Source organism: Exophiala viscosa (assembly GCF_022695815.1).
Source record: "Exophiala viscosa unplaced genomic scaffold EDD37scaffold_1, whole genome shotgun sequence".
NCBI classification, from domain to species: domain Eukaryota; kingdom Fungi; phylum Ascomycota; class Eurotiomycetes; order Chaetothyriales; family Herpotrichiellaceae; genus Exophiala; species Exophiala viscosa.
The window spans coordinates 1,546,786-1,574,737 of record NW_026944353.1 but is presented as its reverse complement, the minus strand read 5'-3'; the positions used below and the strand labels follow the sequence as shown (position 1 = coordinate 1,574,737).

The 27,952-nt window shown below is 51.5% G+C and overlaps 12 protein-coding genes across 12 annotated transcripts; 7 read left to right on the top strand and 5 right to left on the bottom strand.

Annotated features, from left to right (window-relative positions):
* The first annotated feature begins 22 nt into the window (after positions 1 to 22).
* EDD37DRAFT_26758 (MFS transporter) lies at positions 23 to 2,045 on the top strand. Its single transcript, XM_062810918.1, has 3 exons — positions 23 to 722; positions 773 to 1,053; positions 1,125 to 2,045. Exons 1-3 carry the CDS (start codon positions 133 to 135, stop codon positions 1,781 to 1,783), a joined length of 1,530 nt encoding a protein of 509 aa, XP_062674837.1. The 5' UTR covers positions 23 to 132; the 3' UTR covers positions 1,784 to 2,045.
* An 85-nt stretch (positions 2,046 to 2,130) lies between these two features.
* Positions 2,131 to 2,914, bottom strand: EDD37DRAFT_603861 (uncharacterized protein; the record flags this gene model as incomplete). The annotated part of the gene is made up of 3 exons (XM_062814689.1): positions 2,131 to 2,370; positions 2,426 to 2,648; positions 2,697 to 2,914. The coding sequence occupies 3 exons, from the start codon at positions 2,912 to 2,914 to the stop codon at positions 2,131 to 2,133; spliced, it is 681 nt and encodes a 226-aa protein (XP_062674836.1).
* Positions 2,915 to 3,547: 633 nt separating this feature from the next.
* EDD37DRAFT_615612 (xanthine dehydrogenase) lies at positions 3,548 to 8,707 on the bottom strand. The gene is made up of 5 exons (XM_062815612.1): positions 8,148 to 8,707; positions 7,999 to 8,092; positions 4,804 to 7,939; positions 4,384 to 4,752; positions 3,548 to 4,326 (listed from the first exon to the last, which is right to left on the bottom strand). The coding sequence occupies exons 1-5, from the start codon at positions 8,458 to 8,460 to the stop codon at positions 3,793 to 3,795; spliced, it is 4,446 nt and encodes a 1,481-aa protein (XP_062674835.1). The 5' UTR covers positions 8,461 to 8,707; the 3' UTR covers positions 3,548 to 3,792.
* A 36-nt stretch (positions 8,708 to 8,743) lies between these two features.
* On the top strand, positions 8,744 to 10,686 carry EDD37DRAFT_572126 (uncharacterized protein). Its single transcript, XM_062814355.1, has 3 exons — positions 8,744 to 9,409; positions 9,464 to 9,795; positions 9,849 to 10,686. Exons 1-3 carry the CDS (start codon positions 9,173 to 9,175, stop codon positions 10,507 to 10,509), a joined length of 1,230 nt encoding a protein of 409 aa, XP_062674834.1. The 5' UTR covers positions 8,744 to 9,172; the 3' UTR covers positions 10,510 to 10,686.
* A 183-nt stretch (positions 10,687 to 10,869) lies between these two features.
* EDD37DRAFT_689674 (fungal-specific transcription factor domain-containing protein) lies at positions 10,870 to 14,259 on the top strand. The gene is made up of 6 exons (XM_062819988.1): positions 10,870 to 11,312; positions 11,374 to 11,841; positions 11,890 to 12,838; positions 12,892 to 13,002; positions 13,050 to 13,363; positions 13,416 to 14,259. Exons 1-6 carry the CDS (start codon positions 11,144 to 11,146, stop codon positions 14,246 to 14,248), a joined length of 2,844 nt encoding a protein of 947 aa, XP_062674833.1. The 5' UTR covers positions 10,870 to 11,143; the 3' UTR covers positions 14,249 to 14,259.
* Positions 14,260 to 14,309: 50 nt separating this feature from the next.
* EDD37DRAFT_689673 (FAD binding domain-containing protein) lies at positions 14,310 to 16,731 on the bottom strand. The gene is made up of 4 exons (XM_062819987.1): positions 16,316 to 16,731; positions 15,719 to 16,260; positions 15,358 to 15,665; positions 14,310 to 15,299 (listed from the first exon to the last, which is right to left on the bottom strand). Exons 1-4 carry the CDS (start codon positions 16,471 to 16,473, stop codon positions 14,391 to 14,393), a joined length of 1,917 nt encoding a protein of 638 aa, XP_062674832.1. The 5' UTR covers positions 16,474 to 16,731; the 3' UTR covers positions 14,310 to 14,390.
* A 583-nt stretch (positions 16,732 to 17,314) lies between these two features.
* Positions 17,315 to 19,332, top strand: EDD37DRAFT_615607 (acetamidase). Its single transcript, XM_062815611.1, has 6 exons — positions 17,315 to 17,658; positions 17,711 to 17,732; positions 17,781 to 18,053; positions 18,100 to 18,294; positions 18,348 to 18,707; positions 18,758 to 19,332. The coding sequence occupies exons 1-6, from the start codon at positions 17,456 to 17,458 to the stop codon at positions 19,283 to 19,285; spliced, it is 1,581 nt and encodes a 526-aa protein (XP_062674831.1). The 5' UTR covers positions 17,315 to 17,455; the 3' UTR covers positions 19,286 to 19,332.
* Positions 19,333 to 19,336: 4 nt separating this feature from the next.
* EDD37DRAFT_26684 (gluconate oxidoreductase) lies at positions 19,337 to 20,472 on the bottom strand. Its single transcript, XM_062810904.1, has 5 exons — positions 20,376 to 20,472; positions 20,152 to 20,327; positions 19,735 to 20,095; positions 19,611 to 19,667; positions 19,337 to 19,546 (listed from the first exon to the last, which is right to left on the bottom strand). The coding sequence occupies exons 1-5, from the start codon at positions 20,382 to 20,384 to the stop codon at positions 19,388 to 19,390; spliced, it is 762 nt and encodes a 253-aa protein (XP_062674830.1). The 5' UTR covers positions 20,385 to 20,472; the 3' UTR covers positions 19,337 to 19,387.
* A 456-nt stretch (positions 20,473 to 20,928) lies between these two features.
* EDD37DRAFT_684470 (polysaccharide deacetylase) lies at positions 20,929 to 22,412 on the top strand. The gene is made up of 4 exons (XM_062819873.1): positions 20,929 to 21,301; positions 21,361 to 21,938; positions 22,021 to 22,124; positions 22,180 to 22,412. The coding sequence occupies exons 1-4, from the start codon at positions 21,196 to 21,198 to the stop codon at positions 22,328 to 22,330; spliced, it is 939 nt and encodes a 312-aa protein (XP_062674829.1). The 5' UTR covers positions 20,929 to 21,195; the 3' UTR covers positions 22,331 to 22,412.
* A 718-nt stretch (positions 22,413 to 23,130) lies between these two features.
* EDD37DRAFT_26610 (salicylate hydroxylase) lies at positions 23,131 to 24,823 on the top strand. The gene has a single exon (XM_062810888.1). The coding sequence runs from the start codon at positions 23,408 to 23,410 to the stop codon at positions 24,737 to 24,739; it is 1,332 nt and encodes a 443-aa protein (XP_062674828.1). The 5' UTR covers positions 23,131 to 23,407; the 3' UTR covers positions 24,740 to 24,823.
* On the bottom strand, positions 24,824 to 26,307 carry EDD37DRAFT_26618 (uncharacterized protein). The gene is made up of 3 exons (XM_062810891.1): positions 25,909 to 26,307; positions 25,692 to 25,860; positions 24,824 to 25,632 (listed from the first exon to the last, which is right to left on the bottom strand). Exons 1-3 carry the CDS (start codon positions 26,020 to 26,022, stop codon positions 24,908 to 24,910), a joined length of 1,008 nt encoding a protein of 335 aa, XP_062674827.1. The 5' UTR covers positions 26,023 to 26,307; the 3' UTR covers positions 24,824 to 24,907.
* A 354-nt stretch (positions 26,308 to 26,661) lies between these two features.
* Positions 26,662 to 27,819, top strand: EDD37DRAFT_26655 (cytidine/deoxycytidylate deaminase family protein). The gene is made up of 3 exons (XM_062810897.1): positions 26,662 to 27,100; positions 27,153 to 27,220; positions 27,273 to 27,819. Exons 1-3 carry the CDS (start codon positions 26,796 to 26,798, stop codon positions 27,539 to 27,541), a joined length of 642 nt encoding a protein of 213 aa, XP_062674826.1. The 5' UTR covers positions 26,662 to 26,795; the 3' UTR covers positions 27,542 to 27,819.
* Positions 27,820 to 27,952: the final 133 nt, after the last annotated feature.

Here is a 27,952-nt window from a genome sequence, read left to right as displayed (position 1 = left end):
GACGTCCGCTGATCAATCTGATCTGGAGATATCGTTTTCCATCCTCCCCGAAGATATCAGACAGCCAGTCCAGCAGTTTTGCCTCAAGCTGCGACGACGATAGCTTCACAGCAACCTTGTCTTCTGCCCACCATGGCTCTTCCCCCAAAATGGTACCAGTTCCTCGTCAGCGTGTTCGCCTCCCTGGGATCATATCTATATGGCTACGATCTCGGTGTGATTGCCGAGGTCGTGGCTAGCAGCACGTTCACGAAGAAGTTCCATCCAGATGATACCCAATCAGGCCTTGTGGTATCCATGTTCACCACAGGCGCTTTCTTCGGCGCTGCCCTCGGTGGCCCCAGCGGCGACTATTTCGGCCGTCGCTGGACTATCACCTTCGGCGCTGTGATTTTCTGCCTGGGCGGAGGACTGCAGACTGGAGCACAGACCATCCACTTCCTCTGGTCCGGACGATTCCTGGCGGGCTTGGGCGTCGGCTTCCTCGTCATGATCATACCACTGTATCAGGCTGAGCTTGCGCATCCGAGTATTCGAGGCCGCATCACAGCCCTGCAACAGTTTATGCTAGGTGTAGGTGCGCTGGTTGCCTCTTGGATCTCGTGGGCTACATATGTGCATATCCCCAACAACTCCGCACAATGGCGCGTACCTCTAGGACTACAGATCATCCCTGCCGTCTTCTTGGCCTTGTTGATCTTCATGTTTCCGGAGTCTCCTAGGTATGGGATTCCCTACACCTCTTCAAGCTGTGCTAACTCCATCTTCACAGATGGCTCATGGACCACAACAAAGCAGACAAAGCACTCAAAGTCCTCGCTCAGCTCCACGCTCACGGCAACGAAGAAGATCCATGGGTCATGGCCGAGTATGAACAGATCCAGTCCTCTATCGCATTCGAACACGAGAACGAAGCGAAATCCTACTTCGAACTCTTCCGCTCTCGGTCGTCCTTCAGACGCCTGTTTCTCTGCTGTGCATTGCAAGCTTCGGTGCAGATGACCGGTGTATCAGCCATACAATACTACAGCGTCACCATTTACGGGCAGATAGGTGCGTAACGCTCTGGGCTTAAAAGTCTACACACGGCCACTCCTGTACCGTTCACTGACATTTTGTTACAGGAATCTCGGGCAACGACACTCTCAAATACCAAGGCATCAACAGTATCATCGCACTAATCGCCCAGTTCTGCACGATCTTATTCATCGACAAGACTGGTCGTCGCTGGCCTTTAATTTTGGGCAATCTCGGTAACATGGTCACCTTCATCATCGCGACGATTCTCCTGGCCAAGTTTCCCCCAGGGCTTTCGACGAACCATGGCGCGCAGTGGGGGTTCATCATAATGACCTGGCTTTACAACTTCAGCTTCAGTTGCACATGCGGGCCGCTAAGCTGGATCATCCCCGCCGAAGTCTTTGACACACACACACGAAGCAAGGGCGTGAGTTTCGCCACCATGACCAGCTTCGCGTTCAACACCATGATTGGACAAGTCACACCCATCGCCATGACGAACATCGGTTACCGCTTCTACTTTGTCTTCATCATCTGCAACTTCACTAATGCCATCTTCTTTTGGGCATTGCTTCCCGAAACGGCACGCCGCCCTCTCGAGGAGATGAACTATCTGTTTGAAAATGCGCCGTGGATTGTTGTCGGGACCACAAAGGACAGCTACGCCAGTCATGATCTGGAGAACAGGTTGAATGAGATCGCACAGCGAGCGGAGATCAAAAGGAGCGAGAGTGTAATGCATGATGAAAAGGTGGTGCATTGAGATGGACACCTGTGGGCTGCTCGACTCTGGTCTTTTCAAACGCTAACAGCCATGAGGACCCCTTTCTCCGGAGAGGTTCGACAGTGGTCTTCTGGCAGTTGCATGGCTGTTGGAGCCTATCGCATGTCTGTTGCATGTGTGCATGGATGGTGACATTGACGCAGCGTGCCCTTTCATATCCAGTCATTGATATTGAGCTGCATCTAATGTGTCACAACAATGATAAAGATACTTCAACAACCATTTTCAAGCAGGAAAAATGCCCCTCGTGTTGCCAAGTGAGAAGATTCCTGGCGACAAAGACATCCTGCAAGTCGGAATTGTTCCCTGCACGCGAGTTTCGATTCTTACACCGTCCCCAGCTCCACAATCTCCTCATTCTCAATGATCGTCTCCATCGGCTGTTGGATGCAAACTCTAAGCAGTGCACTTGCCAGCACTGATACATGCACCCCCGGACGCCCATCAATAGCCATGGAGGAAAGGTTGTCCGCATCCGATTTGACAAAACCTGGTCGGAGTACGATGGCGCGGAATGCTTCAGGAGCTTCTTCGGCAATATCCAGCAGACCTCGCTCAGCGGCACCCTTTCGTCAACATGTCAGTCATTCTTCTTCGATACTTCCGGGAACATATGCACACCTTCAATTTTCGAATGTCAGCAGCTTGTATGTCAGCAGTTTCCCAGAACGATTCCAATGGATCCCACTCCGCGCCACTCATACTGCAAAAGACGAATTGAAACCTTTGTCCTCCTGGTGCAATGTTGCTTTTAAAGGCATTCGCCGCAGCTAGAGGGAACTCTAGGTTGACTTTCTTCACTGACAGCGGGTTGAGCCAAAGACGGGGTTTCTTGCCGAGACACCTGAAGCTCCTTTTCAATATGTTATCACATAAAAATTGAGTAACATACCATATGCAGCATTGGGCCCCTCTCAGCGTTTCGAGAAGGTCTGGAGGATAGGAGAGGAAATCGTCATGGCGTATAACGCGGACTTTCTTCCTCTTGAGGAGTTTGCCGACAGGGTTTCTCGAAAGTATGATAACGGACGTGATCGCTTCAGACAAGATACATTTCCGAACGACTGCATGGCCAACGAAACCTGTTGCGCCGGTGACGATGATTTTCATCATGAATGTCGATGATTGCTGGTGTTGTAGGATTGGCGAAGACTTCGAGGAGAAGAATGAAGTTGCTACATGAAGGAGGAACCAAGAGGAAAAGCATGAGTAAGGGCTGGTTGCAAGGTCATCGTTGCATGCAATCTGAATACGTGCCGTAAGGCTGAGGCAGTCACGGTCAACCGTGATATTCCTAGGAAGTGGCCTTCGTCTTTGACGAGCAGGCAGTAAGGGCGGCTGGATAGGCTGGCATCAGCATCAAGTCCCGCCTACTTCATTCATCTTCGAAGGTAACTTCATGTAGCAGCAACCATGCCTCACGCAAGGCTGTCGAGGTTTGAAACATCCCATTGGTTTGAACAAAAAAGCAAAAAACTTTTCCTACAAGCTCCTTTGGTGGAGGTTGTAGGTAAGTGAAACCAGCCATACTGGTTCTTTTGCGGTTCTACGTTTCTACAATTGGGGGACAGAGGGATTGCACTCGGCCATCAACAAGAACGCTTCTACATCTCTCTTGGCTTCATTGTGACCAGAATTCTCGAGTTTTGTTATATGTACGACAATTATTCCTTTCACGGCCGTAGGGTGTGATACTTCAGGTTCATTGCTTCAGCCTCGCCACTACAGCCTCGTCGTGAAGGCACTAGTAAGTGAAGTTGCCCTACGGGTGTCACATGTTGGCGGCTATTCCACTGGTGGATCAAGTATTATTTTTCAAGAGACAGCTGAGTATTTGAGAGCAACGCTGCAAGCTGGAAGGTGATAGTGAAAAGTTCGATTTCACTGCATGGGCTCGTTCAGAAATGGGCTGAAACCATTCTTTCACATACCTAATTGGTACCACCATACTCCTGCCTGCGCCAGAAACAAACAACGTTCTCATCATATCATGACGCAGCCACAAAGAAATTCTTCTCACCCTCCATCGGCTGCACGGTCCCCATTTTCAGCAAATCATCGCCAATAGCCAATCTCAACCTCTCAGCCGTCGCCGGACTACTTAGTATCAGAGGCTCCTTGACCCCGTTATCCTTCCTCGCACTGATGAGCGCTTCTCTCAATGCAAATAACACCGCCGCACCCATAAACAACGGAGGCTCGCCAATACCCTTACTGCTCTGGATGGTGTTGAGATGGTTCCATGACACGCCTTGCAGGAAACTGACGTTGAACACTTGAGGAATATCGCTGAACCCGGGAATCTTGTACGTGCCGGGACCGCGGGTGAAGAGTTGGCCAGTTTGAGTCCAGAGAGATTCTTCGATCGTGAATAAGCCTTGACCCTGGACAAATGCTCCCTCGACTTGTCCGTAATCTATGGCCGGATTGATCGAGCGACCTACGTCCATGTGAATATCTGTTCTGAGGACGGTGTGGTCTCCGGTCAATAGGTCCAATTCAACTTCGCTGCATGCCACGCCCTAAGATACTGTCAGTGGACGTCCTGTAAAAGAGCTGGTTCGCTTGCTGATACTCACCTGCGTGAAATAATAGTACATTGGCTTCTGGGTCTCAATGTCGTAGTTGTTCCATTGAAATCCGACCTTGGGCATCTTCCAGAACCCTGTTGCAGACAGATTGACGCGGTCCATGTACGCTGCGTGCGCGATGGTCTTCATATCCGCGTTCGATCCAAATTTCTCTCGATATGGCTGAAGTCGCTCGTTGAGCTGGTCACAAGCATTCTTGACAGCCATGCCGTTCAGGTCAGAACCCGACGAGGCTGCTGTTGGGGATGCGTTAGCCGAGTAAAAGGTGGCTGTTTCATTTGTGTAGATCGCATCGATGGGGACATTGAGTTCCTGCGCGCAGCACTGCGCCATCTTAGTGTACAGGCCCTGACCCATCTGCGAGTCACGGTTAGCTCTGGCCTGATTCCAATATGAGTTTTTTCATACCTCTGTACCACCGTGATGCAGTAAGATACTTCCATCCGCAAAGATTTTGACCGCGGCAGTCGCTTGATTGAGGTAGACGGCCGTCGCGAAACTGATACCGAACTTCGACGGTATCAACGCAATACCTCGCTTCTTCCACTTGTTCTTCTGGTTGTACGACTCCACACTGGTCTTTCGTTCCTCGTAATCACATCGATCTTTGAGCTCAGACATAAGTCGCGGAACGTGCCAATCCTCGTCGATCTTCTGGAGGAACGGAGTATAATGGTCCTCCTTGTACATGTTCTTCATCCGCAATGCGTCAACGGGCATGCCTAGGCCTTCAGCCACAGCGCAGATATACGTTTCTGCAATGAACATGGCTTGTGGACCACCGAAACCACGGAAAGCAGTATTGCTGTGGGTGTTGGTCTTGCAGACGTAGCCCTTGACAAAGACGTTGGGGATCTCGTAGCAGTTATCGACATGCGTCGAGCAGCGATCCATGACAGCTCCGCTCATATCGTATGAGAAGCCGGCGTTGTTGTACAGATTGATATCGAGGGCGACCAGTGTACCATCATTCATGGCTCCCACTTTCCACACGGCTTTGAACGGGTGCCGTTGTCCGCTGGTCATCATGTCTTCGTCACGATTCAGCATGAATCGGATCGGTCGCTTTTCTTTCTGCGCGGCGATGGCCACGGAGCAGGCTAGTGGCGTACTTCTGCTCTCTTTTCCACCGAAAGCACCCCCCATGCGCTTCACTCGGGCGTTGATCCGATTACTAGGCATGCCAGTGCAATGGCTGACCCATTCTTGAGTCTCCATTGTGTTCTGAGTCGAGGACCAAATGTCCATATACCCATCCTCGATATGGGGGATAGCCATGGCGGCATTCGTCTCAAGGTAGAAATGTTCTTGGCCTCCCATCCGTACAGTGCCCTCAAACACGCGGTCACAGGACGCAAACACGTCATCCATTGATCCGTTGATAGCGGCGCCTTTCTTCAGTTCACGTGGGTGTTCGAAAAAGCTGTTCGCGGCAATGGCCTCATCGATTGTCAAGATTGGCGGGAGATCTTCGTACACGATCTTGACCATACGCACTGCTTTTTGTGCTTGAATCGCGGTCTCTGCGTAGACCAACCCTATCACTTGGCCGTGAGATTCCACCAGCCCATCGGCGAAGAGAGGTTCGTCCTTACGGACTGGACCCCAAGTATTCCGCACGCCAGGCACGTCGTTCTTGTCGACATAACCAACAGCCAGTCCCGGACCGATGGCCGGTGAAAAGTCCACTTCAACCAGTTTGGCATGCGCTTTCTGCGAGAAGACAAATGCAGCGTACAATTGACGTTCCTGATGGGGCATGTCGTCAATGTATTCGGCTTCACCAGTGTTCTGCTTCAGCGCCGACAGATGGGGAATCTGTTTACCAACAAGGCGCTGCTCGTTGGGATTGACGTTGTCTCGAGTTCCGGAAGAGATGCCTCTGTGGATTTCTTGGATCAATTCAGGATCAACCTGACCGAGTCCCAGGTCTGCAGCCACTTCATGCCAGAACCGGAAGAAGAAAGACAGAGTGAGCGTCACTCGGTAAGTGGCCATCCCGCCGGGCACGCCGTAACTCAAGCTGAACTCCTCACGCAATGACCGAAGACCTGCCTCGAGCGTTTTGGGATCGTACCATTTTTGACCAGCGAGGACTTCCTGCGTCTTCTTGGCCAGTACCGTAGTCGGTGCCATACCGCCAAAGGCGAGAGAAATCAACTCGACTTTGCCTGCATCGTCCAGCCTGACCCTGAATGCCGCTGTGACGATTGCAATATCATCATCTTTCCTCTTCGCTTGCTTGTAAGCTTTCGTAATCTCCGCAGCGTCAGCCGGTGGAATAGGTATACGAATCTTCGTGATGACCGCATCCGACGGCAGGCTTGTTTTCCGATATGATATGAAGAAACTCTCCATCGGCAGCAAGATCTCGCCGTCACTTTTGCTTTGTGCAATGACGGTTGCTCTGGCAGCAAGTAGGACGGGATTCATGTCGGAAATGGGAGAGGCTGTCGCAATGTTTCCTGCCAGAGAGGCTGCATTGCGAATCTGTCGACCTGCAAAATACCGAAGCTGTTTCCTGGCCGCTTCCAGAAGCAAACCGCGTCGACCGAGCTTACCTGAGAGACTCTTGAAAATGTCTTCGCAGTCTGTCAGGCTTGTGTTTGCGCCGAGCACAATCTCGGTCATCTGTGCGATGTCTTCATCACTTTCAGGGATATTTGTCTTCTTGAGCTCCGGAATGTCGCCCACGAATACCATGATGGCAAACTTGGAGTATTTGAAACGAATCTCAATCTGGACTTCACTAGATCCACCGACAAGTTTCGCAGTGGGATCCAGTGCCTTAAGAGCCAGCAGCTGTTCCAGTGAGGTTGGTCGGATCCATATCATGTCCGAGTTGCCGTAGCAGATTGGCTGCAGTTCGAACTTCTTCAGTGATGGCGGGAAAATCAATTCTGTCGCTGGGACATACGGTTTTAACTCAGGGAGTAGTAGTTTGTCGGGGTCGGACTTCGGTGGAGCAGCATCAAGGTCGCTCGCAGGCTTTGTACCTTCCCCCTCTTCGCCTGGTGGAGGATTTCTGTTTCTCATGTGGACTGGCAGACCAAACTCTGCGCCAATTACCTCTTTTTCCTGCCCGGGCGTCGATATTGATGTGTCTGAGCTTTTGGCGGACTCGTCGTCCGAGGACGTTTCCGGATTGCTTGATTCGGACTCGATGTTTGATGGGGAACAGCTTGACGCGCCAGGTTTGTCTCTGCAGCAGCCGCCCGGTCTTCCACAAGACACAGGCGTCTTTTGGAGTAATTCAGGAATACCTTCAGGCACGTATGCGGCCATCTCTCCATCCTTCGCATCGGAGGGGTCCTCCTCGTGACCCGGATCAACGACGATGTTCGATTTGAGGTCATCCACCACAAATGATTTTATGGCAGCCAAAATTGGCTTATAGCCAGTACACCTACATAGATTCCCGTCCAGATGGCCTTCAAGCTCAACGTCGCTAGCGGAAAGTCTGAAACTCCGTGTCACAGGATCATAAGCATTCCTCACCATCGCATAGGCGCTCATGACGATTCCTGGCGTACAGAATCCGCACCTAACGAATTAGCCGGAGCCCCCCCTCGAGTGAGCTCCTGAGAGCCAATTTAAACGTACTGTGATCCATGTGCCTTTGCTATTCGTTCCTGAAGCGGGTGCGGGTTTGCCACGCTTCCCAGACCTTCGACTGTGATCAGATGCTTACCGACAACTGGGATTTCGTCAGATAATGCCTTGATGTATCCGGAGATGGGATTCAAAAATACCACCGACCAGCGGATATAGGCATGCATTCACGGCTAGGTGTCTCAGCCTTCTGCCGTCGTTTTGATCCGCGAGTACCACAGTACAGGCGCCGCATCCGCCCTCACCACAGCCCAGTTTCGTTCCTTTATGCCCATGTTGAGATCTGATGAAGTCCAACAGTGTCCACTCAGGGTTAGGATTTTCAAGCACGATTTTCTCCCCATTCATGTAAAAGTGCAGGGTTGATTCGACATAATCAGACTCAATCAGGGTTTGCAACTTCTCGAAGGCAGGGGGAACCGCCGGACGGCGGGAAACGAAAGGCAGACCCATTGCTTCGGTGATGCTGCAGTGTCCCTAGTATCGTGCTTCTCATCACTCACTGTTATACGTGCGACCGGGGTGAAAGCAATCTTCAGGCCTCCTCATTCTGTGGTAAGCTGACAATTGTCCAGGTCAGTTGGTCTCACACCGGCCGTGGTTCACGGCAACAAGTCAGCATTATGAGTATGATTGGCTCGATAGATATCCGTGATTTGGCGGATATCTGCGCCCGGGCCTGGACGAGATGTGAATCAATGGTTGGGATTGGTCACAGGTTTTGAGCTGTTGATTGTTGCAAGCTGTCCCCCACTCTTGATTGTGTGAGGTCGTGGGTTCAACCGCCAACGTACGCCAGAGAGACTTTCGATGTCGGCGACCTGCAATCCAGAGCAGCCACTTCTTTCCCACAATTGCCGGAATAATGATGGCTCCAAGAGCCGGATCATCTTCTCGGGTCGGATCCATGCCCAGACACACATCGGTTCACCGTAGCAATGAAATTCGATATTTTGCCCACTTCTGGCATGGCGAGAAAATGAACATCTCCGAGTTTAGGCGTGGAGGATACTCCACGTCTAGGTGGCGGGTAGCATTTCTCCCAATCGGTTCCGGGTGATGAATTGTCCTTTAATACGAAGACACACTCAAGACTTACCATAGTTGTATACCACAAGGTACGATTCGAGAATTTCAACAGGAAACATTACAACCTAGAACAAAAATGCCTTCGAGAACTGGTGGCTTCAAGCCGCTTGAGGACACTGTCCTGTTCAAGCCGCTCCAATTGGGTGCCATCAACCTCCAACACAGAGTCATGATGGCCCCATTGACGAGAATGAGAGGTACCAAAGAGTCTGAGGGCGTCTTTGTCCCCGGAGACCTTGTCGTTGAATACTACGGCCAGCGCGCAAGCAAAGGCGGTTTCATATTGACCGAAGCTTGCCCGATAAGTCGTCAAGTAAGTTTACTTTAGGAGATAGGCTGGTCGTCCAGTTTCTGATGTTATGTCTAGGCTTGCGGTTACCCTGGTGTACCGGGCATCTTCACCAAGGGTCAGATTGCTGGCTGGAAACGCGTCACTGAGGCCATTCACGCCAAAGGTGGCTTCATCTTCTGCCAGCTATGGCATGTTGGTCGTGCGACTGTTCCGAGTTTCCTCGACGGAAAGCCTTGTGTCAGCGCTAGCAGCATTCCCCTGAAAGGCAAGGCTTTGGACGGCTCCGACTACGAATCAACCCCTCCTAAGGAATTGACCGTTGAGGAGATCCAAGAAATCGTCCAGGAATTTGCTGCTGCGGCCAAGCGAGCAATGGAAGCTGGATTTGATGGCGTTGAGATTCACGGGTAAGTCCGAAGTCGATATGTTTTGGTGTTCTACATGGACTGATTCCGGACAGTGCCAATGGTTACCTGCTCGACCAATTTCTGCACGACAATGCCAACGTTCGAACGGATTCATACGGTGGCTCGGTTGAGAAACGCTCCCGCTTCCCGCTCGAAGTCATCAAGGCTGTCACTGAGGCGGTCGGATCAGACCGAGTTGGCATCAGATTGTCACCCTACAACTATTTCCAGGACACCAAGGATTCAAATCCTAACGCGCACTGGGCATACCTCTGCGAACAGATCGCTGCGCTTCCAAAAGACAACCGCCTGACCTACGTCCACATGGTCGAGCCCAGATTCGACGAAGTCCTCGACGAGACCGCCAAGCTCCTGGCGCTGCAGCAACCAGTGGTTGAAACGTCGTCGGCTGCAAGAGCCACCGAGGGCAAGCCTTCTTTGGTTCCTTTCCGACGAATCCTCGAGAAGGGTGACATCAAGTTCGTGGCAGCAGGCAGCTTCGACGCCGAAAATGCTCTTCCCAAGGTCGAGTCAGGCGAGGCGGATGCTATCATCTTTGGCCGCCATTTCATCGCGAACCCCGATCTGCCCAAGAGACTTGCTGAAGGTCTCCCATTGAATCCTTATGATCGCAACACCTTCTACGGGGCCGACCCTCCCCAAAAGGGATACGTCGACTATCCATTCTACGAGTCATCGGAAGCTTCAGCATAATTCATTTGACTCAAGCGAGGGATCCGAGCATTCTGTTAGGTTTACTTTAGAAAGGCGGTTTCCGAGGCGTAGTGCATCATCGAATGGGGCAGGATCCTACAGGGCATGTCATGGGTCTAGATAGCATCTTGCATATATAAAGTTGATAAAGATGAGATGAAATGAGACTGATTGATTAGCTTTTCGGCCGTCGCTGGCCTGGTCGAGGTAGCAAGCTACTGGCTGGCCCTTGCTTTCCCGAACCTATGGTCAACGACCCTGGAAACCGTGCTCTCATTCCGTTTCGGGGGACTTAGTAACTCCACCTATAAATCGCCCGTCTTCCTTATCTTTACCCACATAATTGACCGTCTTTGAGCACGGCACCAGATACCGAACCAAGTGCGAAGCCTATCTCGCCACCATCCCTCTCGGGTTCCTCTCGCAGGTGCCTCTCGTACACCCTAGATTCGTAATTAAAGAGGTCTCAACTCTTCCCCACTAAAAACCATCCTCCTCCAAGGCTTGTGTTGGACCCTTACCTGTTGACATTGTGCCACCCACCTGCAGTGTCCGACCTTCACCTGCTTGTACCTTACAGTCGCGGCACTTTGGATGCATCACAACTGAGACAGCTGAATTTAGGCTGTCACCGATGGCTTCGACTACGACCACCAAACCCAAGAAGTATATTTGCACCCACGACGGGTGTGGAAAGGGCTTCACGCGGTCAGATCATCTCCAGCGCCATGTTCTAAACCACGGCTTAGGAGAAAGTACCTGCCCCCGCTGCAGTCTACACTTCAAAAGGCCAGACTTGCTAGGTAAGTGCAGTGCTTGACTCCCGTCCGAAATTGTGGGATGACGAGATTAATTTCCATACAGATCGGCACATGGCTCGCCACCGCCAGAAGGATGAGGAGGCCGGAGGCGAAGGCCTCGGTGTTATTGAGAGTAGGAAGAAGCTCTGGAGAGACCCTGATGGCAACATCGTCAACAAACGACCAGCGCAATCAGAATGTTCAGACTCTCCAACCAAGAAGCAGGCCACTGAGTCCGTTGCTTCGTCCACTTCATCCCAGCCGATGCTTGTCGAGGCTTTCAATGGCCAGGCGCCTTTACACGCCGAACCATTATCACCACCAAGGTCCATGCTGAGTTCCGAGTCTTTCGAGCATTTCTCCCATCAACTACCAGAGCTTCCCGATGATCATGACTTTATCAGCTCTGCCACTGGTCATGATAACACCATGTTCGACTTTCTTGCCAATTCGTCCTGGGGTTCCAACTCGACTACGGCGCTCAACGTCTCAGGTGAAATGCCAATTGATGACATGTTCGCCGCAGACACTGGTGAGTGTGCTTCCTGATTGATTGCCTGTGAAATCTGACTGGGTCCAGCGAGTTCATTCAATATGCCTTTCACAACCATGAACAACTACAATTGGCTGTTCGACGTTGGTGGGCAGCAGAATTTGAGCATGGTGCCCGACGCACAGAATGCGATTCCTGATTCCCAGATGCAATTCCAGTCCACAACCCAGAACACTTCCGAAGTGTTCAAGTTGAATGATGGTGTCTCCGGAAATACGACAACCTCGACGAACTCTCTCTTCAAGCAACCTGCACTTCCCCGACCACCAGCTATGGAAGCTTTTCAAATGTCAGAGATCTTTCAATTCAGCGGAATGACACCTCATAATGCCGGCATGGCCAATACTCTCTCAACCTCGCCTATGGGTTCCGACTCGACAGCCAATCCTGCAAATGAGGTTGACTTCTCCCCTCCCACCACTACATCTCCAGATTCTATGCATACTCAAGCAGCCAATCAACCGAATCGAATGATGAACAATGGCTACAACTTGCAAACTCTGCCTCCCAGTCAGCCTCGGCGCATTATGCCTACCATGGATGATGTTTCGCGGAACCAGATACTCGATCTGCTGGTGGCCGCTCGACCCAAGACGCCAGAAGGCTCCGAAATCTCTCGCGATCATCCTTTGCTAACACTATCCTCAATGCAAAACTACCTCGATCTCTTCTTCTCGCGCTTCAACGTCGCCTACCCCCTCCTCCACCAACCCACATTTGATCCTTCCCAGACAGAGCCACTACTGCTGTTGGCCGTCCTACTCCTGGGCGCCACCTACAGCGAGAAGGCTATCCACAGATTAGCAGTCTGCATCCATGACGTACTTCGGGCACAAATCTTCCAGCATTCCGCCTTCTCTGCAATGCCGGAGCTATGGATGCTCCAGACTATTCTGCTGGTGGAATGTTTCGGAAAGTCGAGAGCTGGTCAAAAGCAACACGATATGGCCCATCTCTTCCATGGCCTCTTGATCAAGTACGCCTCACCTATCACACATACTTGACTTCAAGCTTGCTAACATGGTGCAGTCTCATCCGTCGTAGCGACTGCCAAACTGTACGACAGCCGAACTTTGGTGAAGGCTCTGGTGATCTCGAATCTGACTGGCGCAAAGCCATCGATGTCGAACTTCGCAAGAGGTATGCTATTCCAATTTTCCCTAGGCGTCACATGCTGATCATTCCAGACTGGCGTTCCTGTGCTTTCTATGGGACACACAACACGCCGTGCTCTTCTCGCAGTCGCTATGCATGTCCTCATTCGAACTCCGAACAACACTCCCGTGTAATCAGACGACATGGGAAGCTAGCTCTGCCGAGGAATGGTGGAAATACGCCAGAAAGGAACCACAGATATCATACCTCTCGGTTCTGAAAGCGTACATGAACCCCGACTCGGGTGCCCAGATTCCCCAGCTGAACGCCCTATCTCGGCTGCTCGTGCTCCACGGACTAATGTCCGTACAATGGGACATGAAACGCAGAGACCAGACGTCTCTCGGTGAGCAGTCACCGCATTCCTTTACACACCCAGTGAAGCTAACACATCGCAGGCGTCGGCAACCCAAGCGGACCTAACGCTCCGGAGCAACCAAAGTGGCAGGAGCGGCTAGCTCAATCCTACGACGCCTGGAAAGCCGACTTCGAAACCTACTGCATGAACATGACACTCTCACTCAACGACAACCCGACACGGAAAGCGGAATTCACGCGCTTCAGCACCGCGACGATAGCAATCTATCACGCCGCACACATCACCCTGAATGTCGAGATTCTCGATCTTCAGATCTACGCCGGCGCTCGACACATCATCGGCCGCCCAGTCACACGCGCCGACTATGACCGCTCGCGCCGCATCGTCAAGGACTGGGCCAAGCCCACGCCCGGCGGATCGACCCCCGCAGCCAAAGCAGCCTGGCACGCCGCTCACATGTTGCGTGATGGCATCATGAACCTGGACAATTGGGACGTCAACAACGCCTTCCACTATCCTTGGTGTCTGTACCTTTCGACGCTGACGTGCTGGGCCTTCCACTTTGCAAATGTGGTCGACAAGTCGCTGTCCAGCGCACCTGCGATCGGCGGTGACCGGAATATGGGTCATGCAAAAGGCCAGGAGTCGCCGTTGGACCAGAACAACAGTGTCGACGACGGGATCGTCTGGCATGCCAAGGCCGAGATGAACGCTTTGGTCAGCAGCATGACCAGTGTGATCCCGGAGAACCTGTGGCGCGGGCTGGGGAAGTACTCGACAAGTGGCCTCACCACTGTTATGGCCAAGCACCTCAGCAATATTCGGTGGGCGGTCGTGCACGAAGGCATGAAAGTGCTGAGAGGGCTGGTGCCGGAGAGGTGTATTAATGAGTATGAGACGTTTTTGAAGTGAGATTTATACTAGTATCTTAAGATAATGTTATCGAGCAATCGACTTTACAAATAGCTAGAGACGCCATTAAATGCAATATAAATACCCCTTATACTGTGCGCTTCAAGTACAAATTTCTATCAACCCTGTACAGTACTAGTCTTTAAGCCTTCAAGAACCCGCCATAGTACGTGTCCAGCCACTGTGCAGCAGCAGCGCCGTCGCTCTTCCCATCGAAGCGACCGATACTACCGACGTAGCCATCCGGTCTGATATTAACAATCGCAACCTCATCCTGACTGACCTGACCCAGCCATTTCTCCGTACACGATTTACCTGTCTTATGGTCTTTCAGGTCATCGAGGTAGAATGTCCATCGACTCTTTTGTAGCAGGCTCGGCAGGTGTGTGATCTCAATTTGCGATTTCTCCATGCCTGTCACAGTGGCGAACGTGAACAGTTGTGAGGCAGCCGTATAGCGGCCTGGCTGGATGAAGTTGTCGGACTCGACGGGCGGGAGATTGGTCTGAGCATAGGACTTGGCTGCAGCGGCGGTGGCGCGGCCCAGAACCGAGTCACTGGAGGAAATATGACTGCAGACATTGTTCAAGAAGGTCGATGAAGAGTGGATGTCCGGCACGAAGAAGTAGACGCGGAACTGGCCGAGCATGGGGATGTCGATTTGGACGTCAACGGGGTTGGCGTCAATGTACCGGGTGAGTTGGGCGGGTGCCATGAGTTCGCCGGCGCGTAGGACGCCTTGAGGTGCGTTTTCGGGGTAGTTGAGCACGTTGGCTGCGTACTTGACGCCGACGCCGGATATGAAGCCAACGTTGGTGGCGAAGTTATCGGCGAGAGCTTTGGAGTCGCCGTCGGCAAAGGCTGCGGCGTGCTCGAAGTCGAAGTTAATTAGGTCTTGGGCGATTTTGCGACGTTCGTGTTGGTATGTTGAGATGAGGTCTGGAGTGGCGAGGCCTCGGATGGTCAGGTTGAGTTTCCAGGCCAGGTTGAAGGTGTCGTGCATCGAGGTATTCATGCCTTGAGCTGCTTTGGGTGAGTGCGTGTGGCCGGCCTGGTTTGGACAGTCAGTTTGACAATACTACTTTGGTGAGAGAGGTGTAAGCACTTACATCTCCTGTGATGAAGACCCGTTCATGCTCAGCAGAGAATGTGCTGGCAACCCGTTGTCCAACCTTGTACACACTGAACCATTCAACATTGGTCCATGTCAAGGTGAATGGCGCCATAATCTCCCTCGCCTTCTGCATGACGTACTCCTGCGTCGCTTGAGTCGGCACATTGTCTTGCAGATTCCGATCGAGCTCGATGTAGAGTCTAGTCATATTTCGTTCCCGCGGGATGCAAAGAACTGTTCCTGCTGTCTCGGAGTGGATGACGACCTTGCTCCAAAGATCAGGAAAGTCTGTCTCAATGACACCTTCATATGGTCAGCATTGTTGCAGTTCTCGGGAAGATTTGATGCTGTCTTACCATCAAGAACTCCCCATTTCGAATTGCTACTCTCTCCGACCATCTGGGCACCGGCAATGCTCTTCCGCACATTCGAGTGGGCGCCATCACAGCCGATGAGATATTTCGTCTTAAACGATCGACTTGAGCCGGTCTTCTTGTCCTGGCAGATGGCTTCGATCGGTGCCCCGGCATCGTCTGTCGCTACGTAGCGCGAAAAGGGCGTACTTCGAGTAACCTCGATACCTCGTTCCCTCATATCCTCGATGAAGATGTCTTCGACCATACCTTGATGGACGAGGAGAATAAATGGATCTTTGACATCCACTTCCGTTGGATAGTGGACTTCCCTTCTCGTCCGGTGAAGAGGCTTTGAAGTCGTTGAGCTCCAGAAAGATATGTCGTAAATCTTGACTCCTTTTCGGAGTAGGTCATCTGCCAGTCTGAATTGTCGAAACGTCTCAATGGTTTTTGGCTGAAGACCGTCTGCACGACCAGTCGAAGTCTTGTCATCTCGATCATCCAGAACCCTTGCTTTGATGCCGTATCGGGCCAGATTCGACCTGCAAACGAGTCAATATCAACATCGAGACAAGAACGGATTTAGGCAAGGCCTACCCGAGCATCAACCCAGCAGGTCCGGCGCCAACGATGATCGCGTTTTCCACCTCATTCTCGTGTCCATTGAGGTTGTGGCCGTTGACACCAGCATCGAAACCCTCATCATCTGCACCGGGAGACATGGTCGGCGATACTTGGGAACGAGTTCGCTTCATTAGCCTTTTTGCCCGTCCGTCCCTTTAAGACTGGCCGGACTGGAAACTGTTTTTAAAGACAAGCCTTGCAAACGTGGGCCTTTCGCCCCTGGGTGAGCGGCCTCGTCAGGTGACCTTTTAGCCTCAACACCCGAGCACCATGGTACATATCCCTTTGAGGTGGACTGATTCGATGCTACTGTTTGATGGTGATCTGGACATGATTGCCCCACTCTTGAGTTCAATCATTGCGTGGCGAAGAAATGGAGGGGGGAATATTGCCATTGCCCGTCCGAGCATAGACCGTCACTGACAAGCAGAAACCGATAAGGGCGGACATCACCACAAGGCCCAATCACGAAGCCGGAGATTTGACTGCAGCCTCGTACAGATTGGTACGAGATGCACTCAACTCAACGGGAATGACTCAGGACAGCTACCTGGTACCCGAGATAGCTGGGACGGCTACCCGAGTACGGCAGATCAATTCGACGACGGCCCTACGACAATTAACGCCTATAAGCTTAGGGGATATAGTACCTAACTCTCTAAGTATTATAGATAAAGAGCACGCCTAAAGTTTATAAGTTCTTAGTATCTAAACCTCTAAGAGCCCTACTAAAAGAGGTACTTTTCACTATACGTACACTTCACGAAATCATACCTTTAATATGAAATACTAGTATAAATAGGAAGCTACGCGCTCGTACTCTCTATATATACTAGAAAACCTACAACTTACGTGGTACTTAGGGAGTAGACTTTGAATCGTACTAGCGATTAATTTAATGTGTCTTTATACGTGGTAGTATTGCGTTTGGGGTAGTGGTCCGCCCTACTCGGATAGCCGTCCCAGCTATCTCGGGTACCAGGTAGCTGTCCTGAGTTATTCCCTCAACGTTCAGGGTAACCAGTTGGCAGGGCATCACGGCAAGGCTGTATAACACTGGCATACGAATTGGTACGGTCGGATGTGATAGCCGTCGGATATCAGCCTGCAGAAATGTCGACCCGGCCGTGGCAGGAAGTCGTCCAGGAAAAGCGCAACATTCAGCAAAAGCTCGTCGAGCCATATCTACGCGATATCCATGGACAGAATGCTCTTCCCAGTGCAATACTCGACATAGACAGCGTGGAAGGCTTGACCAGCGCCTTTGCAAATGGTAGTGTCACAGCACGTGATGTTACGAGGACGTATATCCGAAGGCAAGCACCCATCTCTCAAAGACGCGAGTACCCATGCTGACCAGGTGCTTAGAGCTGCAGAGGCACACCAGAAGGTCAGACACCTCTGATACCAACATTAGGCCATTAACAAATGAGTATAGACAAACTGTCTGACCGAGGTCTTCTTCGAAGAAGCTATCCAGGAGGCAGACAAGCTTGACCAGTACTACCAACAGCATGGAGAATTGGTTGGTCCTCTGCATGGAGTCCCAGTCACTCTCAAGGATCAATTCGATGTCAAAGGAGCCGACTCGACGCTAGGATATGTGAGCAGAGCTTTCAAGCCTGCTGCTAGGGACGCCGCAATCGTCGAGATCCTCAAGTCCCTGGGAGCAATTGTTCTGGCCAAGACGAATCTCCCACAGAGCATAATGGTAGACACCACCCCTTCGGATCAATGTGATCGGCTGACTTGTGAAGTGGTGCGAGACGGAGAATCCACTTTGGGGTCTAACAACAAATCCTCGAGATCCTAATTTCACCCCTGGTGGTTCGACAGGAGGAGAAGGAGTATTACTTGCCATGCAAGCATCCATGATAGGTTGGGGAACTGATATTGGCGGTTCAATACGAATTCCAGCACACATGAATGGCCTATGGGGCTTCAAGCCTACCGTGAGACACATTTCTGCATCCTTAAAAGTGGCTGGCTTGCTGACAGTCGAAAGAGCTCCCGATTGCCGTACATGGGTGTCCCAGTATCGACCGAGGGACAAGAACATGTACCATCTGCAGTCGGCCCATTGACAAGGAGTCTTTCAGCTTTGGTGACGGTCATGCAGACTGTAGTTGATGCCAGACCATGGGTGGTAGATCCAAAAGTCACGCCCATTCCGTGGAGGCGAGAAAATTATGAGGATATACAGACAAGACCATTGACGATAGGAGTGCTCCTTGACGACGGCGTGGTCAAAGTCCACCCGCCGATCGAAAGAGTGCTAAATGACATGGTAGCCAAGCTCAAGGCTGCTGGTCACGAAATCGTTCAATGGAATTCATCTGGGCACAAGGAGTGCATTGAAATCATGGTAAGTCATCCGAAAAGCATTACTCCTCCGCCATTCTGACATTTCAATAGGATCAATACTACACAGCCGATGGAGGCGAGGATATTCGAAGAGAAGTCCAAGCCGGGGGGGAACCGTTCATTCCTCATGTTGAGGCCCTGACCAACAGAGGCAAGCCAATTACGGTCTATGAATATTGGCAGTTGAACAAACGCAAACTAGCAGCACAACAAGCATATAACGATAAGTGGAGCCTTGCTAAAGGTCTCGAGTCTGGTCGCACCGTGGACGTTGTGTTGATGCCCACGATGCCACATCCAGCTGTACCGCATCGCGGGTGCAAATGGGTAGGATACACCAAGGTGTGGAACTTCCTGGATTATCCGGCGCTGTCGTTTCCTGCTGGGAAAGTCGATGCATCGAAAGATCTAGTAACGAAGCATGAGCCAAGGAATGACTACGACGCTTGGAATTGGAAGTTATACGACCCCAAGACCATGGACGGACATCCGGTCGGACTGCAGATTGTTGGTCGACGATTCGAGGAGGAGACGGTGCTCGGCGTGGCTGCTGTGATGGAAAAGCTGATAAAGTCATGAATCTATAGCATTTCAATACGACCTGGCATAGATCACATTCAAATAGTGTCAGATTTCTTACTCAATGATCAGTGAAGTACGACCTCCTTGGCTATATGTGGACTACCACTTGGTGACACCACCATCGACACAAACATCCTGTCCCGTCATGTACAGACTGGCATCACTAGCCAAGAACACACAAGCCCCTCGAATATCGTCTGGCTGCGCGACACGTCGGTTCATAATCTCATCCTTCCAACTCTCCAATAAGTGAGGGAACTGTCGTTCATTTATCAGTATATGTCTCGCTCCTTTTGGACCTCGAGAGCACAGAAGGACTTACCGGCGCCGTCATCTCCGTCTTGACGTATCCAGGCGATATCGAGTTGACTCTGATTCCCTGCACGGCACATTTGTCAGTCACAATCCTACGTGAACACGTAGCAAAGGTATACGGGGATGCTCACATGAGGCACCAACTCAGCCGCAATGGCAGGACACATGGCCCTCACCGCACCCTTAGTTCCACAGTACGCACTGCTCATCTGGCTGCGAATAGCCATGTAACTAGCAATACTCGCGACCAGGATAATACTTCCGCACTGAGTCTTGTTCTCAATCATCTGCTTAGCAGCGAATTGGGCGGTGTGGTACACTCCCATGACATTCACGCTCAGAAGCTGCTGGTGAGCCTCGAACGATGTATCAAGGAATGCAAGGTTCTTGTTGATACCAGCGGTGGGCACGCAGATGTCCAGTTTGCCGCCAAAGTCGGTTTTGAACGACTCGAAGCCTTGGGTCAGGCTTTCTATGCTGCTTACGTCGACTCTGAAAACGAATCGGTTCAGCTAAGGTCGACGACCAGGGGTGGTGTGAGTGCTCACTTGTAGTACTTGGTCTTGACGCCAAAGTTCTTCTCAATGTCGAAGAAAGCTTCGACTGGGTCAATTACGTCGAAGATGGCGACATCGGCACCAGCTTCGGCGAGACCTTCGGCGAAGGCAAGGCCACAGCCTCGTGCGCCGCCCGTGACGAGTGCCGTACGGCCTTTGAGGGAGAACTATACCAAATATCAGAAAAGTATGTCAGGTCTGGAGGAGAGACTTACTCTGCTCATGGTAGGAGTGTCACGTGCGAGGCTGTTAGTTGTAAGGGGGTCAGGCGTGCTGCTCCAGGAGAGCTAGTAGCAGCAGTGCTAGATGTTTTGCAGCTGGGTGCTTTGCAAGGCAGAGAACGGGTGGCTTCTTTCGTTGCTTGATTGTGTGATCGTGCTTGCTCAAGGCTAATCAACGATTAATTGGGTGCCAAATGTCGAGGGTTCGGAACGAAAACCCCATCTTTGGGGAGATACTGTGAGTCTTGCTTGGTCATAGAAAATGTACAGTGGTGGTGTGCGTAGAGACACTGCGAGCGCCGAGCACTGACTGTAACCCTGGTGGCGCCTACCAAGCACGTGCGTCTAGGTACCAGGTTCCAGGCATTACAGGCATGGAAATCAATCGCCGGACGCCCAAGCCGGTGAAGCGCCCCCAAGTTGGTCGTCGCCCATATCCGCCCACCTTCCCTTTCCGACCTTTTCATTTGTCAAGACCAGCCTTTTTAAGCGCTGTCAATGACAGTCCCCCCGGCGCCCTTATCTGAAGAATTAGCTAAGATCACTCCGCCTAAGGTCCACTTTGTGCAGGTACGTTCGGTCGTATCCATAGGTCAACGACAGGAATGGTTGAGGACCTCGCGCGCCTATCAAAATGCGTCATTCAATTCCGAGCTTCTTATCAATGTTGCGGACCAACGACCAACACCGTTAATACCTGACCTTGCCACCAATAACGTCGTATCGAGGAGACATTGTTGTTCGGATATCAGCAAGTGCTGCTATTCCATCATCAAGAACCAACGACAATCGCGCTTCAAGCACATAAGTCATCATGGGCAAGAAGCGCGTCCTCGTCAGTTATGGTGTCGATATTGATGCCGTTGCCGGCTGGTTGGGCTCCTATGGAGGTGAAGACTCAACCAGCGACATCAGCAGAGGTATGTATCTCTCCCAGCACCGGACGCTACCACTTGAACAAGCAACTAACATGCCGAAGGTCTCTTCGCCGGCACGCATGGCACACGACGCCTTCTCAAGCTGTTCGAAAAGTACGGCATAACAGCGACATGGTTCATCCCGGGGCACTCCCTCGAGACATTTCCCGAGGAATGCGCCATGGTTCGCGACGCCGGCCACGAGATCGGTCTGCACGGGTACTCCCATGAGAATCCCTCGGACATGACATTCGAGCAACAACGCGACGTCCTCGACAAGACGTTCAGATTGCTCACCGACTTCTGCGGCAAACCGCCCCGAGGCAGCGTCGCTCCATGGTGGGAAGTCAGCGAGGCGGGCGCCGAGTTATTGCTGTCCTACGGCATCGAGTACGACCACAGCATGGGCCACGAGGACTGCCAGATGTACTGGTTGCGCATGGGCGACACGTGGACCAAGATCGATTACTCGAAGAAGGCCGTCGACTGGATGAAGCCCCTTGAAAAGGGCAAAATGACTGGCCTCGTCGAAATTCCTGGGTCGTGGTATATTGATGATTTGCCGCCTATGATGTTCATAAAGGGCTCGGCGAATAGTCACGGGTGGGTCAATCCTAGGGATATCGAGGAAATCTGGAAGGTACGTCGTATCACATTGCATCACACTCACGTTGCTTTTCTCCAGGCGAGCCGTGGAGATTGGACACTGACTGTTGTTCTAGGACCATTTCGACTACTACTACCGTGAGTTCGACGAGTTCATTTTCCCCATGACTATCCACCCAGATGTATCTGGACGGCCGCACGTCATTCTCATGCATGAACGGTACGTGCCCTTTTCTTGCCATCCCATGTAGGAGAATCATTACTAACATCCGTAGTATCATCGAATATATCAACAAGCACGAGGGCGTTGAATGGGTGACCATGGGCCAAATGGCCGATGACTTCAAGAGCAAGAACACCGCGCCCGAAGGTGCAATGATGCCAGCTCCGGCGGGCGAGATGCTGAAGCAACCTCCCCGAAATTAGTCTAGGCGTGACTTCCCATATGAATATATTCAATCTACACTACAACTCTTGAAACTCCACAATGTGACTTACTCAAGTACGGCTACAAGGGCTATTCAACCATTCAGCAAATATACAATTGTGACATCGTACGGTGCAGAGCCAGGAGTCTGTGACCTCACGCTGGAGATGCGGAGGCCAGGCTCGGAGCCTCGCTCATATATGACGACCTCGACTCTAAGTCCATCATGCCAGCCTTGTTGGGTTTCAGTGGCCATAGCAAGAGATCGTACAACCAAAGACCGGCTACGGAGTATCCAAGCCAGCAGATCCTCAGTATTAGTCAGTGTCACCCTTGGTGGATGGCCATTCCCCATTCTTGAAAATGATACCCCCCACCTGTGGGCTACCACCCAGAAATCGAACCAACACCCCTGCCAAACTCTGATTAGACGTGTAGATCAAGCCTGGAACGAGCCGCGATAAGGGTCCTTCTTAGGCTAAAATGCCGACATCGATGGCCATCCTTCGCTTAGATATCGGCACGTGTACCCGACGGGGGCAGCGTCAATCCATGTGAATATTGCCGGCGATTGCACATGAATAAAGATCAGGACGTCAAGTGGTCTCAATTCCGAATTGTAAACCTCAAATACATGAGCATGGCGATATTATCAAGTCTGTGAAAATGCTCTGTTGCACCGTGTCGAAGGTTTTGTACAGATGCAACTTTGAGGATGCAGTTATCTGTCGTACATACCCGCATATCACCGCTTGCAGGTAACCTTACTTTGCAAGGTGGTTCCAGAGTGCGATAAGACCTGATAGATGTCAGCATCATTGGCCGAGGCTCGTGTTCGTCGACGCGTGCATTCAAAATGACCCAGACATAAGGTAGGATCTCAAGTAGAGTACTTTGCGTATCATTCTTGCCGGCATCCAGATTTGTTGTCTTGACCGCAACCACCGTGAGAAGGACTCACTTGCAGATTAGTCTCACAAGGTTAGAAGAGGTCCTTGCGCCAGTTGTGAGACGTCGTTCAGCGTTCACAAGTACGAAAGAGATCAGCACATATCGACTTTTTCGCCTAGTTCAAGATGTCTGATTCTCCGATTCCCGTCATAACGCCTCTCAAGCGCGATCCTTCCACACAGCTCGACATCATCATTGTTGGAGCAGGTATAGGCGGTGTAGGCGCTGCCGTTGCCCTTCTCCTTGCCGGCCACAAAGTCACCATCCTCGAGGCAGCATCAGAGATTGCTGAGGTGGGAGCAGGTCTCCAGCTCTTACCAAACTCCTCACGCGTCGTGCAATCATGGGGCCTGCGAGAACGTCTCGAGCAACACGCCACGAAGCCTCAACGCATCAATGTGCTCGGCTGGAAGGGCAACTTGATCTCCTACATGGACTTTCACGAAAGTGCCAAGGCATATCCTGGGACCTTCTACTGGGACTTTCACCGCGCCAATCTGCACAGATGCATCCTCGACCGGGCAGTGGAGTTGGGTGCGGAGATCAAGGTTCACTCGAGAGTGGTCGATGTGAGGATAGCAGACGACGAATCCGAGACTGCCACTGTGCTGTTGTCATCTGGCATCGAATATGTGGCAGATCTTGTAATCGGTGCTGATGGAATCAACACACGTACGCGGGAAATATTGTTGGGCCGTCCTGATCCGCCAACACCTACAGGTGACCTGGCTTACAGGTTGCTGCTTTCCACAGAAGGGATGCTCAAAGACCCTGAGCTAGCAAAGTTCGTCACGGAACCACAGGTGAACTATTGGCTTGGCCCGGACGCTCATGCGGTCAATTACGTGCTTCGAGGTGGCAAGCTGTTCAACATGGTACTCCTAGTACCCGATGATATGCCTGTTGGAAGTGCAAACACCCTGGAAGGCAATGTCGAGGAAATGCGCGCCTTGTACAAGGACTGGGATCCACGAATTCCGAAGCTGCTGTCATTATGTGAGTCGGTGTACAAATGGAGGCTGCAGATTCGTGTGAGCAAAGATCCATGGACTCATCCATCAGGCACCTTTACCATGCTCGGAGATGCAGTGCATGCCACTTTACCATATCTTGCCTCTGGCGCGGGCATGTGTCTTGAAGACGGGGCGGTGCTCGGCGAGTTGTTCTCGCGGGCTCAAAATCCAAGGTCTCCGATTGTCAAGAAACAGCTGCTCGAAATATACGAAAAGTGTCGACAGGATAGGACAGACATGATCGTGAAAAGGGGCAACCTACAGCAATATCTTTACCACCTTCACGATGGGCCAGAGCAAGAAGAGCGAGATCGAAAGATGAAGGCAGAGGAACCAGGTGAGGCTCTGGCTTGGAGAGACTCAGAGTTGGCACCACAGTTGTTGGGCTACCAAGTCGAAAAAGATGTCAGTACCGTACCCACTCTGGGGTTGCTGATTGACTGACGCAAAATAGGTCGACCAATACTGGCCCCCGGAGGGCCTTGGGGAGCAAGATGGTGAGCTGAACTCGTCTGCCATTCAGAGTCGCCTATAAGACGTAGAGTCGTCGGAGCACACAAAAAGCAGAAAGCTGCCCACTACGAACTCCAAATCCTTCCCGCACCGTGGAAATCAACTATTTCGGGATCCTCCTAAAGGTTCAAGTTCAGAGGGCACAGAACTACTCTGCAGTTCGTGTCGTACTCCACTTTGGGGCGAGGTTCCAACATCAGGTCCGTTTTGAGGTTGTTGAGGCTGCACTGGTGAACCTTGCAATTCCGAGTATACTCGCGGTGGGCGGATCGGGGCTGGGTCTGCAGGCAACTCGGGTTTGACAGACACGGTTAGGTTCTGAACGCTCCGAGAAGGAGGTTGGGGCTGTTCTGCAGGCAGTGATGTAGCCTTCTTTCCCTTCTTTCCCAGTATGGATATTGACAAGGCAATGACAAGAGAGACCAGACCGAGTCCTCCAACACCTGTACCCACGCCTATTCCGACTTTTGCATTTTTAGAAAGTCCGGAGCTGTGGCTACTCGGGGGCGGCCCTGTAGACGCAGGTACGTTCGTTGTCGGTAGAGTCATGGAAGATGTTGTGCTTTGAGTAGGCGTGATGCTGAATGAAAGAAAGATGGTCGAGGTCACAACGGAAGGTGCTATCGGTGACATGATACTCTCGGTGTCTGTCGTCGGTGGTGAGCTTTGCTCTGAGGACTGGGATGGAGGCTCGGAAGTGGTCGGGACACTTGAGGATTGCGATGTTGGCGAAACAAAGCTGACAGCAGAAGATTCGGTTTCAGTGACTGTCGATGTTGAGGTGCAGTTTGCAATTGAAGGCCATAGGGAGGTTACCAAGCTCTCTTCGATATTGACCGTATCAGTATCACGCTGAGACGCTCCTTCGAGATCTATGACTTACCCGTTCCATACGCATAGACCCAATTCTCAACCGTCGCAAAATCAACGCAGCTTGGGCACTTTTGAAGTGCGCATGTATAGATGTCCGCTTGGGTCATGTTTACACAGTCCTCGAAAGATGCTTGACCGGAGTCGTAGCAGTTCAACACGTAGTTGGCGCATGTTGATTGCTAAGACTGTCAGTATTGGCTGGGTGGACATCAAAGCAGGGATCGTACAGCACATGCTGGAAGGTATTGAATGTCATCTGGACTTGATGGTGTGGTTTGCAGAATAAGTGACGAAATGCACAAGAGGATCAACAAACCGGGGCGAGAGCGAAGGTCCATCATGTTGACATTACATGGCAACAACACGGCTGTGAATAGGAACAATGAGCATTTCGAAAAGATTCATGGGCTTGAAGATGCGAAGTCCAGGCACTCAAGAATATACGTTGCTGTGAAAGTAATTAGCCTTGAGCAAAATGTTGTTGATGCATTGCAAGGACAAATTCTGCGGGACGGCAATTTTGGTTGTACAACCGTAGATCCTGCCAGGGATCAGGATGACAATGTCTTTTGTTCGTATTCGAACAAGCTGGCTTTGCGAGAACAATCCGACATTTGCACGACGATACCTTGCATCTTGGGAGTGTTGAGTCTGGCGCAGCTGTTGACACGTCCAACATGTAGTGACGTCCTCCAGCACGAAGCTCAACTTCTCAGCGACAGTGGAAACAATATTGCGAACTATATCCTGTGCGGCCCGCGTTGGAGGCGTCGTCATCTAGCCATCAAGTCGAGCGATAGGCGCCACAGCACTTCAGGATCTTGCTATAGCAGGAAGAAGAGATGAGGTCAAGATCTGAGAGATTGACAGAAGCTTTTCTAGGCCGGCGGCATGCCGCGCTTCGGCGAACTCCTACGACTCCAACTCACAAGAACAGCTCTTGATTGGTTCATGGCCTATCATTCGCGCGAAGGAAGAAGCACGAAGAGATTTAAACATAAAGCAAGACTTCATCCTAGGAGATGAAACGGAAGCTGTCGGTCGAAAAGCACAGTGTCGACTAAGGGACCGCAGACTCGACGTCCAGGCTTCACCGCAGCTGCTACAAACCAGAATGTCCCAAACAAAAAAGATCGCCGAGGCTTTACTCGCCGCAACTGAGCATTCGATCGTCCCTCTCACGGCCAAGCAGGTCGCGCAAGGATCGAAACTATTTGGTGCTGCTATCCTCGACAAGGCATCCCTATCAACTATCCTCGCTGAGACCAACAACGAGCGAGAGTCACCATTACTCCATGGAGAGATAAATTGCATCCAGCAGTTCTTCAAGCTCCCAAAAGATGGACGTCCAGAAACTAAAGATTGCATCTTCTTCGCAACTCACGAGCCTTGTTCATTATGTCTGAGTGGTATCACCTGGTGAGACTGCCAATCCGAGTGTTGCGCTTCCGGACCTGCTAATGCATGCCAGGTCTGGGTTCAATGAATTCTACTATATGTTCACTTACGAGGACAGTCGGGATCTCTTCGCCATACCCTGTAAGTAATTACCTAGCAAGTTGCTCAATCCGGCTTGACTAACACCGAGCAGATGACATTCAGATCCTGCAGGAAGTTTATCAGGTTCCGTCTCCCAGTGACACAGAGGAGACATTGGCAGCCAAGCCATTGTACAACCGGACGAACAAGTTCTTCAAGGCCAAATCACTGGCGGAGTTGATCGACTCGGTTGAGGATGAGGCGTCCAGGATGAAGCTGGCGAGTGAGCTTCAGCGGGTTAAGCAGCTGTACAATCAGTTGAGTGACACGTATCAAGAAGGGAAAAAGAGTGGTGCGGAGAGCAGCAGCTTTTTCAAGTGAGAAGCATTGAGGCGGCAGACTGAGTGAGAGTACTCGTACTTCATCTCAATTGATTTACGAGGCTAGGTGTTTTCAAGGCTGGATTGGATGATCATGACCCCGGACCAATGTAACCAATCTCAGCCTGGCTGTAGATTTTACTCGAATGAGGAAGATTTACCGATTGTGCATATCACATGCGAACTCAGCCTCAACCTGGTTTATCATCCTCATGGGAACTTCTTTCCTACACTTCCGCAGGTGCGCGCAATCATTTTGGCTCTGGTCGCGCCGTGAGACTTTTGCACAGGAGCGAGTTGCCGTGACTCAACTGCCGAGTTTTACTCAAGGCCAACACTCTCTCGAATTGCGATTTCAGCCGATCCTCTACGATGCACAGATAATCCGTGCTCTCGAAAACCTGGTCAGAAA